At 40.2% G+C, this 14,487-nt stretch overlaps 1 protein-coding gene across 1 annotated transcript; it reads right to left on the bottom strand.

Annotated features, from left to right (window-relative positions):
- Window positions 1–2,684: 2,684 nt before the first annotated feature.
- pcdh8 (protocadherin 8) lies at window positions 2,685–6,213 on the bottom strand. Its single transcript, XM_067516418.1, has 4 exons — window positions 3,795–6,213; window positions 3,595–3,665; window positions 3,228–3,361; window positions 2,685–3,096 (listed from the first exon to the last, which is right to left on the bottom strand). Exons 1-4 carry the CDS (start codon window positions 6,156–6,158, stop codon window positions 2,747–2,749), a joined length of 2,919 nt encoding a protein of 972 aa, XP_067372519.1. The 5' UTR covers window positions 6,159–6,213; the 3' UTR covers window positions 2,685–2,746.
- Between the last annotated feature and the right edge of the window lie 8,274 nt (window positions 6,214–14,487).

The raw sequence follows: 14,487 nt of genomic DNA, 5'->3' as shown, positions 1-14,487 counted from the left end.
AGACTAAAGTGCAAATCCAGGCCACTTAATGAGTTCTACGTGAATAGACTAGGTTAGTAACAACCGTAAGACCAGTTCAAAACCCTAAACCTGCAACCTGACCAGAGGAGATGCAAAAAGTTAACTTAGTATTTTCAGTATTTTCTGGGTGCAACAAGAAAGCAACTTCTTCTCTTGTTGTGAGGCACATCCCATCATAACGGCAAATCACTTTATCATGAGCATATCACACTGAACACCGAGTAGTTGTTAATGTTTTACACGACATGGTGGAGTGAGGGTAAGTGGCCATTTTTTCACACACGCACACACACACGATGAAGCTACAGTAAACACTGCATTGTGGCATCAAGTGACATCAGTTGAGAGAGGCTGCATCCATGCGTGCTGGGTGCAATCGGGATTTGTGTGTTAAAGCTGAGATGGTAAGAGACCATGATGGTATGTATAATCATAGTCATACAGTTAGATATTTGTTAGAAATAAACCTAACACTAACAGGTGCAAAGGCTAGAAATGACGTATGCAGATCTGACTCATTTGCCACTAGACTGCAGATGAGCTGAAAACACTCATTTTCTATTACCTGGGGAGATTTGAGATATTTTGTGAGAGCTACTGCAGGACATTAATGTGAAGTCCATTTGGATGTGAATGAACACAGTGACTGCCATCAATGGCTTTTCCTACAGACACATTTTATTGCTAACTGTGCACATGAACATGTATACCTCGTGGCACAAATAGTCTGGTCAATGCACAAGTGTTTGACCTACAAGGAGCACATAATGCAATGATGAAGGGAACCATATTGTATTGATTGATAAATGCATTTCCCTCTGTGTACAATTGGTTATCTGTCAGACCGGTGCACATCAGTGGGGACACAAATATGAGTGCCTTTCTTAGGGCTGTACTGCATGGCCTTGGATCATCATTGGACTTTATGCCTAAAAAAGGTAATTGTTTCAAAACTGTAGTGAGTTTGCAGAAGAGAAGTTTTAAATAAAAGAGGTGATCAGGTCAGCCTAAATATGGAATGAGTTTTGAGCATTGTCCTCTGTTCATGAGGCATATTGTGGTAATGTGTGAGAACTCTGTTTAATGCTTTATAGTTATGTAAAAGGCATCTAATCCACTCTATTCCAGCTTTTATCACAGCTATCAAAAACCACAAAAGCAGGTATTTATGCTTATGCAAATGAGCAGAGCTCTTAGTCCCTTTTTCCTGCAGATGAACAGAAAACTGAAAAAAATAATGTCTCATTCTGCCATCAGCTTCCACTGATAGCTCTTACTTGGCAACAGATCTGGAAAGTGTTTATTTTCTCCTCAGGACTGGCCCTTGGATGGTTATTATGTAATTTGTAACAATGCTTTCCTCTTTTCTCATTTGCTGTCACATAACAGAGGCTCATTTAAAGTGACCTTAAACCTAATGAGAACAGAATACTGTGACAAACTTGTACACGAGGAGATGGAAATCATTAGTTACTGAATATTGTTTAAATGGATATTTTAGATTTATTTTTCCGCTACTCAACTTGTACAAGTTCTAAAATGTTGATGAAAAGCAATAATAAAGTCGGGCTGTTTATTTGAAGTTGTTGATGAAAACCTATGCACTTCCCCACAGACAGGCTCCTGTGATTGAAAGATGTATTTATTTGATGTTATCTTGCATAATTTAGTTGCACACTTTCTGGTTTCTTGCAGCTCCGTGTCCTCGATTTGCTTTCATACACTCCTGTTGCTGTTCTACTTTAGGGTGTGTACGTTTCTAATGAACTGATAACCAGCATTCAGACTGATGTTTGTTCAGTGCTGGTTATAGTTTTAAAACTCATCAATCTCTCATCAATAAATCATTCTAGACCAGAGACAGTTTGGCCTACATATTCATGGTCGTGTTACTTAATAAAAGTGACCTGTTGTGTAGCTATGACAACAAGACATACTGAGTATTCAAGGCGGAGTTAAATTAACACACGTCTTTCAGTGTTTGTATATTTCATCACATTTCCTGGTGTTGAAACAGCTTAATTTATATGCAAGAGCTTTCCACCTTAGAGCAACAAATGACAGGATTTTTGTCAAGAAATGTAACACATGTCATACCATGCCTACAGTGTATGATTTGGAAGAGCTGAAGATTATGTTACAGCACACCCTATGATTATGTAAAAAATAATGGTTTAAACTTTGTTTTCCACTTGAGAACCAGCCCTGCTCTTTCATTTGCATGCATGAAACTCATTGGAGGAACCTAGGAGTCTTCAAAGCCAGTCTCCCAGGTAATGGAGCAGCTTGAGATTTTACATCTGATCATTACTGACTTGATCGTGTAGATTCAAGCTGGGGGAAGAGTTCTACATGTTTACAAATTGTGACAGAGGGCTCTAATGACAGGGGAATAATATTTAATCTTCAAAGTGCAATAATTCCCAGTTCTTGTGACTCATTGTCTCTGTCTTGTTACATGAGTCAAATCATCACGTTTGAGTAAATTGTTGAATAAATGGACATTTATCATTGTCATCATTAGTTCAGTCACACTTTTATTAGGGGAAAGAAACACCAGTGTGCATCACAGATACTGAAATTAAAATATCTTAAATAACGTAACATGAATAAACTTACAAATGACAAGTCAGTTCAGCAAAAAACTATGTACACCTGCAAACCATATGGCGACAACTAGATTTACATCAATTATTTACATCTACAATTAGTTCCTTTCCTTTTTTTAAAAGATAGTTGCAACCTCTAAGGGTGTAGCCACAGTTAAAATATTTGGACTCGGCTTGTGAATTACAGCGCCTCCAACACCAGCCTCACGCTGGGGCTGAGGGAAATAAGAAGGAAGGGTCCCCGTCCTGTAGAAGTTCTGCATGCCGCTTCTGGGTTTTCGCTGATCTGTGCCATAACCAGAGTCCTTCCATGAGCAGGGATAGCCATGAGGACTGTTGAAGACTGGCGCGGTGGAGAAGTCTATTGTGTAGGTGTTGTCTCCGGAGGCCTTGTAGCTCTGTGACTGTATTGCGGAGTAGGTGCCTTGGCAGTCCCCTGACAGGCTCTTGGTAGTGCTGGATAAACCTGAAGTAAATAATGAAAAAGGTGAGAGATTGTTGATGCCAACATGATTTCAGACCGTGTATCTTCTTTTGTCATTCTAATAAATACTTATGTTGTATTCACTTGTATGAGGTCAGACATTTAAAACTTACTTTTTAGCCTTGGATGGAAAGTGCTGAAGTTTCTCTTGCCTCCGTCACCACTGATATCAGAGTCACTGTCATTGAAGTCACTGTCCCCCTTTCCACTGTCCTTCACGCTCAGCTGGTCGTTGTTGCCATTGCCACTGCAAATTCAATCAACAGATACAGTATGAGCATTAGCTTCATTATTGATGTCCTTTTTCACATACATAGCCTGTCTCCATCCTACCCATCTAACCTCATTCCACAGGAGAGTCACAAGCAACAAATTGCATGTAGGGTACATGTTAAGTATCTTCTCTGCTAAGTGAGATTTGACTGTGAATAAAGCATAACCTATTTGAGGTATTTAAAAAATACAATTTAGCTCTCTTACTTCACTTGCAAGCAGTATTTGTCACCTTGCCACACAGATGTTGGTTGGAAATGCTTGGAGGGCAGGAACATCTGAGAACAAACAAAATAATGAGAGAGAGCTTAGTTTCCATTTCTGGCACAAAGATCAAGGTAGCACTTGGGATCATAATATGAATATAAAACTAAAAGATGAAGAAAATACTCCTGTAGTTGACTCACCTTTGTCTCGGAGTCCCCACTCCTTTCCTCATACAGACAGGAATCATCCAGAGATGAAGAGGTCCTCTCTTGGAAGAAGTCTCGTTGACCTGTGTATATGTTTGGCTCTTTGGAGCCGAGCATGGACACTGGCCTGCTGTCAAACAGGCTGTGAGAAACATCTCTCTTGAATCTACGGTTTCTGCCCCCTCGGCGGAGTTTGCATGTGGCAACAACAACCACTATTGCAATCAGCAACAATGCGCAGCCCCCACTGAGCATAATAATGATAATTAGTGAGCCATCCAAGCTGTAGCCTTCTTCGTCATTTGACCGCAACACAATGACAACTTGATCTTCAGAGGGCTGTTTGTCTGAGACAACAAACCTAATAGTGCCACTGCTTGAGAACTGGGGCCTGCCATTGTCACTCACTGAGATTTTAATTTCCAGCACCTCTCCAATTTCAGCTGTCAGCCATTGTTTTAAAGCAATCTCTCCGGTGTCTTTGTTCATTGTAAAAATCTTTGGGTCACCTTGTACAATTTGGTAGGACATCTCACCATTTATTCCCTCATCCACGTCTTCAGCTGAGACACGAAGGGCGAGGTATCCAGCAGGTGCATTAAAAGGCAGAGGAATGTCAGCCGAGTCATTGAGGAGGACAGGGAAGGTGAAGTATGGATAGTTGTCATTCTGATCAACAACCTTTATCCTGATTGTTGATGTGCTTGAGAGAGGGGGGGATCCTTTGTCTTCTGCCTGGATGACCAGCTCAATCTGTTGAAGAGTTTCATAATCAAAGGATCTTAAAGTGTACAAAGACCCTGACACTGAATCAACAGAAACGTATGTGGACACTGGGGACCCTCCTGGTACCTCTGAATCTATGAGTTTGTATGAGACTTTGGCATTCTTTCCCATATCCGGATCTCGGGCAACAACGGTGGTCACGTATGAACCTGGGATATTATTTTCCAGGACTGAAACTTCATAAACTGACTTGCTGAAAAGAGGAGTGTTGTCGTTCTCATCTGTTACCCGGATGGTATATTGTCTGACAGTTTTAAAAGGTGGGCTTCCCAGGTCTTCTGCAACCACAGTCAGGTTGTACTCTGGGATCCTCTCTCTGTCTAACACAGTGGTGGTAACAATCATGAAGGTGTCCCCATAAGCCTGTTGGAGGCTGAAATGCTCGTGCCCGAGCAGACTGATGCGCACATACCCGTTGGAGCCAGAGTCTCTGTCCGAGGTGCTGATCAGAGCCACGAAACTCTCGGCAGCTGCAGCCTCCGTGATGTAGGCGACTCCGTCACTGCTGGAGGTCATAGGTTTAATGCTGATCTCAGGCGCATTGTCATTCACGTCTACAACATCTATTGCAACTTTGCAGCTGGATGGGACAGAGTTCGCGCCTAAATCAGACGCTTTGATGTGCAGCTCATATGACTTCCTCTTCTCGAAATCAACCAGCGCCCTCAAAGTCACGTCCCCGGAATAGGGGTCAATGTGAAAGATTCGCGCAGCTTCTGGCGATAACCCGTCAGCAAACGCGTACATCACCTCACCGTTAATGCCGTCGTCGGGGTCAAACGCGTGCACTTTGAGGACTCGGTGACCTACAGGAGAGTCTTCGTTCAGTTCAACTTTCAGAGAGCTGTGTTCAAACGTGGGGCTGTTGTCATTAAAGTCCAGCACTTTGATATTTACAGTCATTGACCCGGACTTTGCAGGCACTCCTCCATCAGATGCAATAACTTCAATTGCGTAGGTGTCCTCCACCTCCCTGTCGAGCTCTCTCACTAGCACCAGTTCAGCAAACTTCACCCCATCTTCTCTATCGCGCACTTCAACGGCAAAATGACTGGAGGCAGAAATGTTGTAGTTCTGAATGTAATTTTCACCCACATCTTGGTCAAGAGCAATCTGTAGTGGGAACCTTGAGCCCAGAGGTACATTTTCCACTATCTCCAGATGTGTCTCGTTGCGCGGAAAATGAGGAGAGTGGTCGTTGATGTCTTTTACTTCAATCTCCACGTGAATAAGTTGAAACTTCTCCCTGGAAAAGGCCACAATGTCGAAGGTGATGAAGCAACGGGGAGATCTGGGGCAAAGCTGCTCTCGATCAATTATTTCTGCAACACTCAACAGTCCGTCTGTCTCCCTCATTTGGATCAGAGAGGAGTTATTTTCTTGCATGAAGCGAAACGATGTGTCAGGGTCATCTGCAGGATCAATCTTCAAATCTTGAGATAAATTTCCAATTTCTGTCCCGGGCGCATCCTCTTCATAGGTAAAATATTTTGTAGTTGTACACTCAGCAGTGCATGAAAATAAAGCAAGCACCATGCACAAACCCGCTCCTGCAAGCTTGCAAAATCCCATGTTGAAGGTTTACAAACGGCTGCCCAAAATACTCATAAATGATGCAAACCCTCCACCACTTGCGCTTTGTCAGGTCAAATCACTAATGTGTTAAACTCTGACTTTGCTGTGGGACTTTAAGCTCCGGCATATGCAAATATCCTGCCCCATCGACCAATGGCCTTCCACCAAAAGGAAAACGTTTGGTTCTGCAGCCAAAGTGTTGTGTGGTTTACGTTCAAATGGTTCATTAGATAAACAGATTTAGGAGCTTTAGGCTGATAACAATGTGACTTAAATAAATAGGTATATGGCAATTTATTAACTAATTAAATTACTTAGGAAACTACATATAACATGCCCACATGCCATCAGAGGAGTGTGAAATCTCCATGAATAGCCTAAAGACCACTAATGGTCAATGCAAGTGTATAATAAAACTCACAATTCTCAATATATTCTGCCAAATAACAAAGAAATAGCTGTTCTATTCTCTGTGAGTGGGGGCCAGAACTTTAGTTTTTTTCTCTAGCAGAATAAAAGTATAATATTTAACATATAGGGTAAAAGTACAAGTGGCTAAAACTACACTTTACTACTTATTTTAAAGCACTGTTAAAGTTATTTTCAACTACTGGTTAAGAGCAGTAAATAAATGCAAAATAGGAAAATGGGGATACATCGAATCTTGGAGAATGCTGACTCTCATTATTATTCATATGCACTTATATATTATAACCACACCGCTCTTATTCTGACATTTAGTCTTTAAAATAAGAATCCATATAAATATTTATGTTAATAGTGTTTTCCCCACTCAATCATATGTATTCATGTAAACACTGGCCATAAATAATCAGCATAATAAGCACAAAAGAAGAAATGTCTCTTTCTTTTGAGCAGCTGCAGATGCTGTCTCACTTGTTCAAACAGTGGAGGAGGAATTTCAATGTAACACCGTTCAGAAAACACACAAAGCCAGACAAGTGTCATTTGATTAGTGTTGTGTGTTGGACACCCACAATGTTAATTGCACATAGAATATCACTGTGGCTCTATGTTTGAGGGACAAACCTGCCTGTATAATCAAGACCATCTCTATTGTAATAAACATTCAATTGTATTTAATTTACCCTTTAAACAATAGTTCTAAAATAAGAGCCTAGGAAGTCAGAGGAATAAAGACGCCAGGAAGGATAAACGATACTGAATAATTAGCACTCCCCCAGAACACACACAAACACACACCAGTAACAGCTCCCATGAAGCATGACTCAACCAGACCTTTGTCAAACATATGGGCGATTAGCTTCTGCTGATTAAAAGGCGTCTGTGGTCCTTCAAAAGGCTTTTGACACCTCACAAAAGTTTGGGTTAAATTTGTCAGAGCCCCCCCGAAGGACACATACAGGAAGGTGTTAAAAGGCACACAATAAAGAGCCACAGAGACCAGAGATATTGTGTCAGCAAGAGGCATTAAGGAGGTCTGTGCTGCCATATTTGAAGTGATTTTTTGTTACACAAACCCAAGTTTGCTTAAATTCCAAATGCAAAAATTGAATTTCTCTTTCAAATAATGGTGCCTGCTTTTCTTGGCATGAATACCAGGCAGTTAACAGAAAGCAGCAAACTGTTAAAACCCTTTGTAACAGAGTAGGCCAATTCATAATGTATGCTATCGAGAGCTGCGGTATTTACATATTGAACTTGGAATGTGCCTCAGCCAGATTACATTACAGCAGAAGTGAATGCTTAGAGTTTGTTCTCAAATCCACAAGGCACCAAGTCAACAAGTAGGTTTCCACTTATGCTGCGCATTATGATTCAAATCATTAAATTAAGTGGTGTTTTCGACTATAGGCAGGCCAATACAAAACTTAACTTAAAACTTAACTTAAATCGTTAACCTTAGAAGTGCAGCAGCACTGCATCATTACGCTGGAACGAAACACTGAGCGCTAAATATTCGGCTCAGTGGAATGCAAGCCTGAAATGCTGCTTGTATAGCTCATAAACTAATTTCCTGGTATTTTTATTCACATTCAATCTCTGTTTTCATTCTTTATTAACAGCAAGATCATGCTGAACATATGAACACTGAGCCAGAGGGGGATCAAACATAAGATACTTTTCTGCCATTACCAGACACACAAAGCCTTCAGCACAAGAGTTTCATGCTGGCTGGGTGTTGAAATCCTGGATTTTATGGCTATGAAGCGTCAGAAGGTACTGCTGAATTATTAGCCAAATTAGTTGTTTGCCACTAAGAGGATTACCCCTTAATCTGATCAAATGTCTCACACACTTACCACATTGTGTTGCAATGGTTTCAAAGTATAACAATGACGAAGCTGTCAATTAAAAAAGAGTTCAGTCTAAAATTAAAGCACAGGTCTAATGATTAAAACAGCAGCTTTACAGCCTTGTTTAATGTTTTATTAATGTAACCTACATTGTGTAACTGCTTGGGTTTAAAACATTACCCACGCATGTCTTAGGTATTTTTTTCTAATCAATACATCATTACAAGGTCAACAGAGGTCTAGCCACAAACAAAGCCTGGTTAACACAGGAGTGATACTTGTTTGTCACTTAAGTCAGGTGATTAATGCAGATCACGGCTTGATTAAGACGTGTGTGGTGACAGTAAGTGCATTGCAGCAGATTAATGGGTTTGGCCATCTGCTCTGTTCACTAAGGTGATTTTAATTAATGGTAAGAATATTGTTAATCTGTCCTTGGCAGTCAACATCACAGAAATCATAATCACGGTCAGAAATCATAATGATGGTAGTCTTTGACATCATTTGAAGTCCATTTGAAGATTGTGTTTTCTCCACCAGGTAGGAAGACAGGAAAAGCATTTGGTGACAGTGGGAGCAGTAATCCTGGCATATGCCAAGGGGACCAAATGTCTCAAAGGCCCACCTTTTGGATAACAGCCACCATGTCACCCAGTGCTGGAAAATTGTCAGCCAGGTTTTTTTTGTGTGTGTGTGTTGTTGTTGTTTTTGAGATTCCAGGTTCCTTTTTTTTCTGTATTGAGATACAGTAAAATCTTAAAAAAGCTTTAATAAGAATGCTATTTTCTTTACATCTTACCTATTTTATTCTTTATATGTTTTATATTCGAATTTTTTCAACCTTGCTAGAATTACACTGTGGGGTTTCTGAACATTGTCAAAACATAAAGTCAAAGTTAGCAACAGGTGAACTGGGTTTTATTTCTGAGTTTGGGTATGACTGCATTTATTCTGTCACTAAACTATAAATACAACATGCCTGCAAAAATATAGAATTACAGGAGACACAATTGTAGTGCCATGAAGATACAGAAAAATAAAAAACATACAAATTGGACATATACACTAGCAAGGAATAAGGGCAGCTGTAGCTCAATTGGTAGCTCAACCCAGGGGCTGGTGGTTGGATTCTCTGTGTCGTCTGACCTCATGTTGAAGAGTCTTTGGACAAGACACTGAAACCCATGTAATAGTGTCATCATTTATGTGCAGCTGTCTACAGTTTCACCATGTGCATCAATGGAGTAGTAAACAATCTATTCTGCATAAAACTGAAATTTAAAAGAATAAAAAATAACAAAACACCTTTGTTTTTTTAACTCGTGAGTTCAGTTGCTACTTAGTCTTCTGTGATAGATTACTGAATTAAAAGACCAGGTATTAAATGTGAAATGCAAAACATGTGCTTTAGTTAAAGGTTAAACAAACTTAATGATCTTAACTTGTTCAATTTCCAAACCTAAACCATTAAAAACCATTTTAAAAGTATCGTAATAAAACTTTTATTTCCAGTAATAGAAAATCATCTGTTCACTGGTATGTCCTAACAACCTGTAGACTGCTGATAAATATCTAAATGGGTTCTTTTATTTAAAAAAAGAAAAAAAAACTTGAAATTACCAGTTAGTGTTGTATTCATGACACAAAATCTGAATTGATTAAATCTAGATGTGCACAGCCTTTTTTTTTTTGCTAAGGCTGAAAACTCATCCAGCTATTTTAAAGCCAGAGCCTTATCAGTTTCCTCATCTCACTTTAACCTTAGGTGCTCTAATAAACTGGGGGTATACATGTCAGTGCTCTGGCCGTGAGGGTCATGTGGAGGGTTTAATCTCAGCCATTTGGACTGTCTGAAAGGCAGATAAAACAAGATTATCCTGTGCTTGGTGCTGGCCCTCGGTGAGACGAGAGGGTGGAAGCATTTGATCAGCAGCTGTGGAGGTGCCAAATACTCAGACTGGCTAGTGGTCTCTGTTGCTTTTGGCACCTCCTGTGGCATTACAGGCACAGATAACCCCCCAACCACAGCTCATCCTCACAGCCCTCAACTGATTACAACTGGCCAAATGTTTAACATACTGTCCCTAATCACACTTAGCATTCTGTCACAATATGCTCCTAAATAGCTTTTAGGGCCATATAAATCACAGAGGAACTTACAGCCTTAATGTTATCAGGTTTAATTGTTTTTTTCTTCCTGCTGGTTTCTTTTTTGTCTCAACTCTGTAACTTAATCAGTGCTTTCAGAAATATTTCAGGGGGGGATGAAATCTCTTCTGCAAAGTTACTGAATGTAGGACACGTGAGGGGCAACGTAAAAAGATGTATTTGTAAAACAAAGATCAATTATGGAAATAAATGCATAACATAAGAAATCATAAAAATGCCTTCTTATTTTACGATAAATTAATTAGTCTATTAGGGCCAAGCATGAATAATACAGGGTTTTTCTGTAATGAGATCTCATTGGACTCAACATGTTTAAAACAAATCCAGAACATTAATATGGATGCAGTGTAAACATGTTTCTAGGATTTCTTCATGTTGGACACAAAAGGCTGTGTCTATTAAAAAATTTGGAAAGACAGATTTTCTTGTTTAAATCTCCTAAAAGCTGAGGCAGATCAAAAGAGGCATTAGTATTCAGAGACAAATCATGTTTGGCTGAGGTTCCTCTACCCCCACTCAACTCCAACCATTCCCCACTGTGTAACTAATGCTTGCTGCCTGAGAACGATTGGAACAACAGTTGCTAGTTGCACTTCATTATGCATAAGCGGTTTTGAATATGCTTTGACCATATGTATGAACAGGTATGCCACGGCTGAACGGAAGAATATTTGCCGTTATAATTTAAGCTCTGAGTAAAATGTACAAAATGTCACCAACATTAACAAAACAACCTGCCAAGGAATCACGATGACAACAACAAAGCAAAACACAGTTTTGTTTGGGGGTTTGAGGCCAGTCATTTCAAAATGGGAAGACGGCCCTTAAGGTTTGGATTAAAACCAGGGATGAGAGTGCCATCTACAGGTTGAAACTTTCCCACATTAACTTCAGATGACACCCACAGAATTACAACACTTGAAATGTGCACTTTTTCCCCCAGAAAACAGATACAGCTCTATAACTCTCTCACTAATAAATGATAAATCAATATTTGAAGCTCCAGTCTGGGGGAATGCTTGGTTCTGACAGAGCTAATTAGAGCAGAGACAAGACACCTCAAAACAGTGAACCAAACAATTTTACTTGAAAACAGATTCTCTCCTCTTAGAGTGAAGTGTGGCCTTGTGGCTTGCTTTTTACTTTCTGTGGGTAAAGGATCCACTATGGGTGTCAATCCAATTATAATGACTACTCCACATTTCATGCTTCATATTGAAATTCACCACCCTAAGCTGCATGGATGAGGGCCCCAAAAGATCCAGAAGGCCTGCAAATTAACCTCTGGCGATATTCTGCATGTGATGATTGCAGGGACGTACTATATTTGACTTGACACATCCCCATCCAACTTTCACTTTGATTTTCTTTTTCCCACTCTCTCTTCAACTGGTCAGTGTAGATATACAGTACCAAAAAAGCCCTTGTTTTAGTGTATCTGCAGCCAGGATGTACACACTTACAATCCATGTTCCCCTGGGTTGTTGGCTGGTACTATATCAGGTGAGGAAAATAGGAATTTGCTTGGTAGTACAGGCTCTGAATAAATTTGATTCTCTCTAGGATGGTTATATTATTCAAAGCAGGGATGATTAAGTATATAGCCTTCCTGCTTATGTGCATGCAAATATAAAACACTGTGTGTGCATAAATGTATTTATATGTGTCTCTGTGTGTGGTGCGTGTGTGATATGTCAATGCTAATTTGTGCCTTTTCACGGACCAGATCCCTTTCCTCCTCCTTGAATATTTTTCACATCTCCATATTGCCATCCTAGAATGTCGCCTCCTTGAAGCAATTTCCTCTCAGCCATTATCTGATGGGTGAGAACTGTTTCCCATTGGCAGGTGCAGATGACACTTGGGCTGGGCAGGAGCTGGCTGTTAAACGAAAGACTGGCTCCTTACCAAGCTCCAGTCTGCCTGGTCCTGACAGCCTCCACAGGGTTGGCCACTGGGGGCGGACTGTTGGGCCAACTGGCCACTGAGGGGTGTAATCACTCCCTCTGACATATTTGGCACACTATCTCCATTTGGTCCCTAACAGAAAGGTCTGTGTGAACATCTTGCTTAATTCTGTTAGACCAGGAGATGGCAACATCGAGGTGGAAGATACACATTTGAAACATTTCAGCCCTGTAACGGCTCATATCATATAAGAGGCTAAACAAAGCGAGCAAGGATTAAACAGTCATGACAATTAATAAAAAAAAATGAATGAAATAATCCAATCTTTCATAATAGAAGAATATTTCCACATTATTGTCTTCTTTTATATTTAATGTTATTTTAACATTAACAAGGACCTCGTAAAAAAAATGTATGGCCAAAAATGATCACAGTAAATACATATGACCGAAAGAGCTATTACATTTAAGTGCATTACATTTGAAACTGTCCAGACAGACACTTTCTATACTGTGTATAAGATCAAGACAAGATCTTGTTGTACTAGCAGTGGTTACAGATACTGTATAGAGACAACATTTATTTGTCTGTCCTTAGTCACAGGAGTTTACAATTAGCAATGCAGGATTGCAACAAAGGCACTAAAGAGAGTGCCTACAGTGTATTGTGTGTACATGTGCACAAGTGGAGCAGAGAGATAGATTTATAGTGAGGGGCATCAGCTTAGAGGATGTTTTGTTTCCCCACTGTGTGCTGAGTGCAGAGGGGAGTTAAAGGATTCCAATCTGGTGGTCGAGTCCTGCGGTGCGAAGAATGTTTGGAGTGTGCTTGGTGATAGCGGACTCTATTACGAGGCTGAGTCTCAGGGTAGCCTGCCATTGTGCCGGCAAGCGAGGAGGTTAATCAGATCCTAGCTCCATTATGAATGCTTGCTATTTCTAAAGGGCTCTATGAATAGAATACTGTAAGCTCTCATAAAAAAATGAATATGGGCGCTGTGCTTTTACAGAACAAGCCTGATAAAGAATATTGTTGGTGTACATTTGAAGAGATTCACATCCTCCAGAGCAAAACCAAATGAGTGCTTTATGGGGGCCTAGTTATTAATTATCTGAGATTAAGAAATTCTCTTTCCAGCTCTACAGCTATGTTTCCCTTGCCTACTTTGTTTTCTGTGAAGGGCAGATTAGCTTAATTGATTTTTTAAGCATTAAATTAATTTCATATTATGAGTCAATGACATCTGCCTGGGTAAATTGGCTAACACGTTATCAGTCTTCCCTCATTAATGCAGGCCACACTTGTAAACATAGGTTTTAGGTGCCCATTTGTTTAACCTAATGGCTACATTTTTGTTTTATCTAGTGCCTTGTCTTTTTTTAACGTCTTCGAGGAACCTAACGGGGGTTTACGTTCCTCACTTTTATCGTTTCACACAAACGCAAGCGCACACCTGGCTGGTAGAGGTCTGGTGGTGTCACACAGGGGCATGGTCCTTTTTGGTTGCTGGATGTGGTTTCTTGGGGTTGGCAAACTGAGCAAACATCAGAGCGCCACCTGCTTGATAACACCACGGACATGCCTTTACTCACATACCCCAATGTAAAATTCTTTTAGATTAGGAGGCTTGTGAATGGTGCTATTTGTCTGAATGTCCTGCAGGTTTATGAGAGCGTACCTGATAATATCTTGTCTGCTAAACATTCCATGGTTCAGTGATTGCCTGGGACAATGACACAAAGAAATGTCAGACTTCCCATTAGAAAATGTTCTTTTGTTCTTGCCACTTGTTTTTGCAGATTTTTCATGTTCACGTCTTTTTCATTTATCTGTTGAAGCACTTTAAAACACAATTTGAAAAGTGCGCTATAAATAAAATGGCATTATGAGGGCTACAATCACATAATGTGCTTTTGGGATTGAAAATTTGTACAATAAATCACAATCCTACTCGCAACGGAGCATGTCTC

This window comes from Channa argus, chromosome 9, assembly GCF_033026475.1.
Source record: "Channa argus isolate prfri chromosome 9, Channa argus male v1.0, whole genome shotgun sequence".
Taxonomy (NCBI): Eukaryota; Metazoa; Chordata; class Actinopteri; order Anabantiformes; family Channidae; genus Channa; species Channa argus.
Note: the sequence above shows the minus strand (reverse complement) of the source record. Positions and strands in the feature narration are given on the sequence as shown.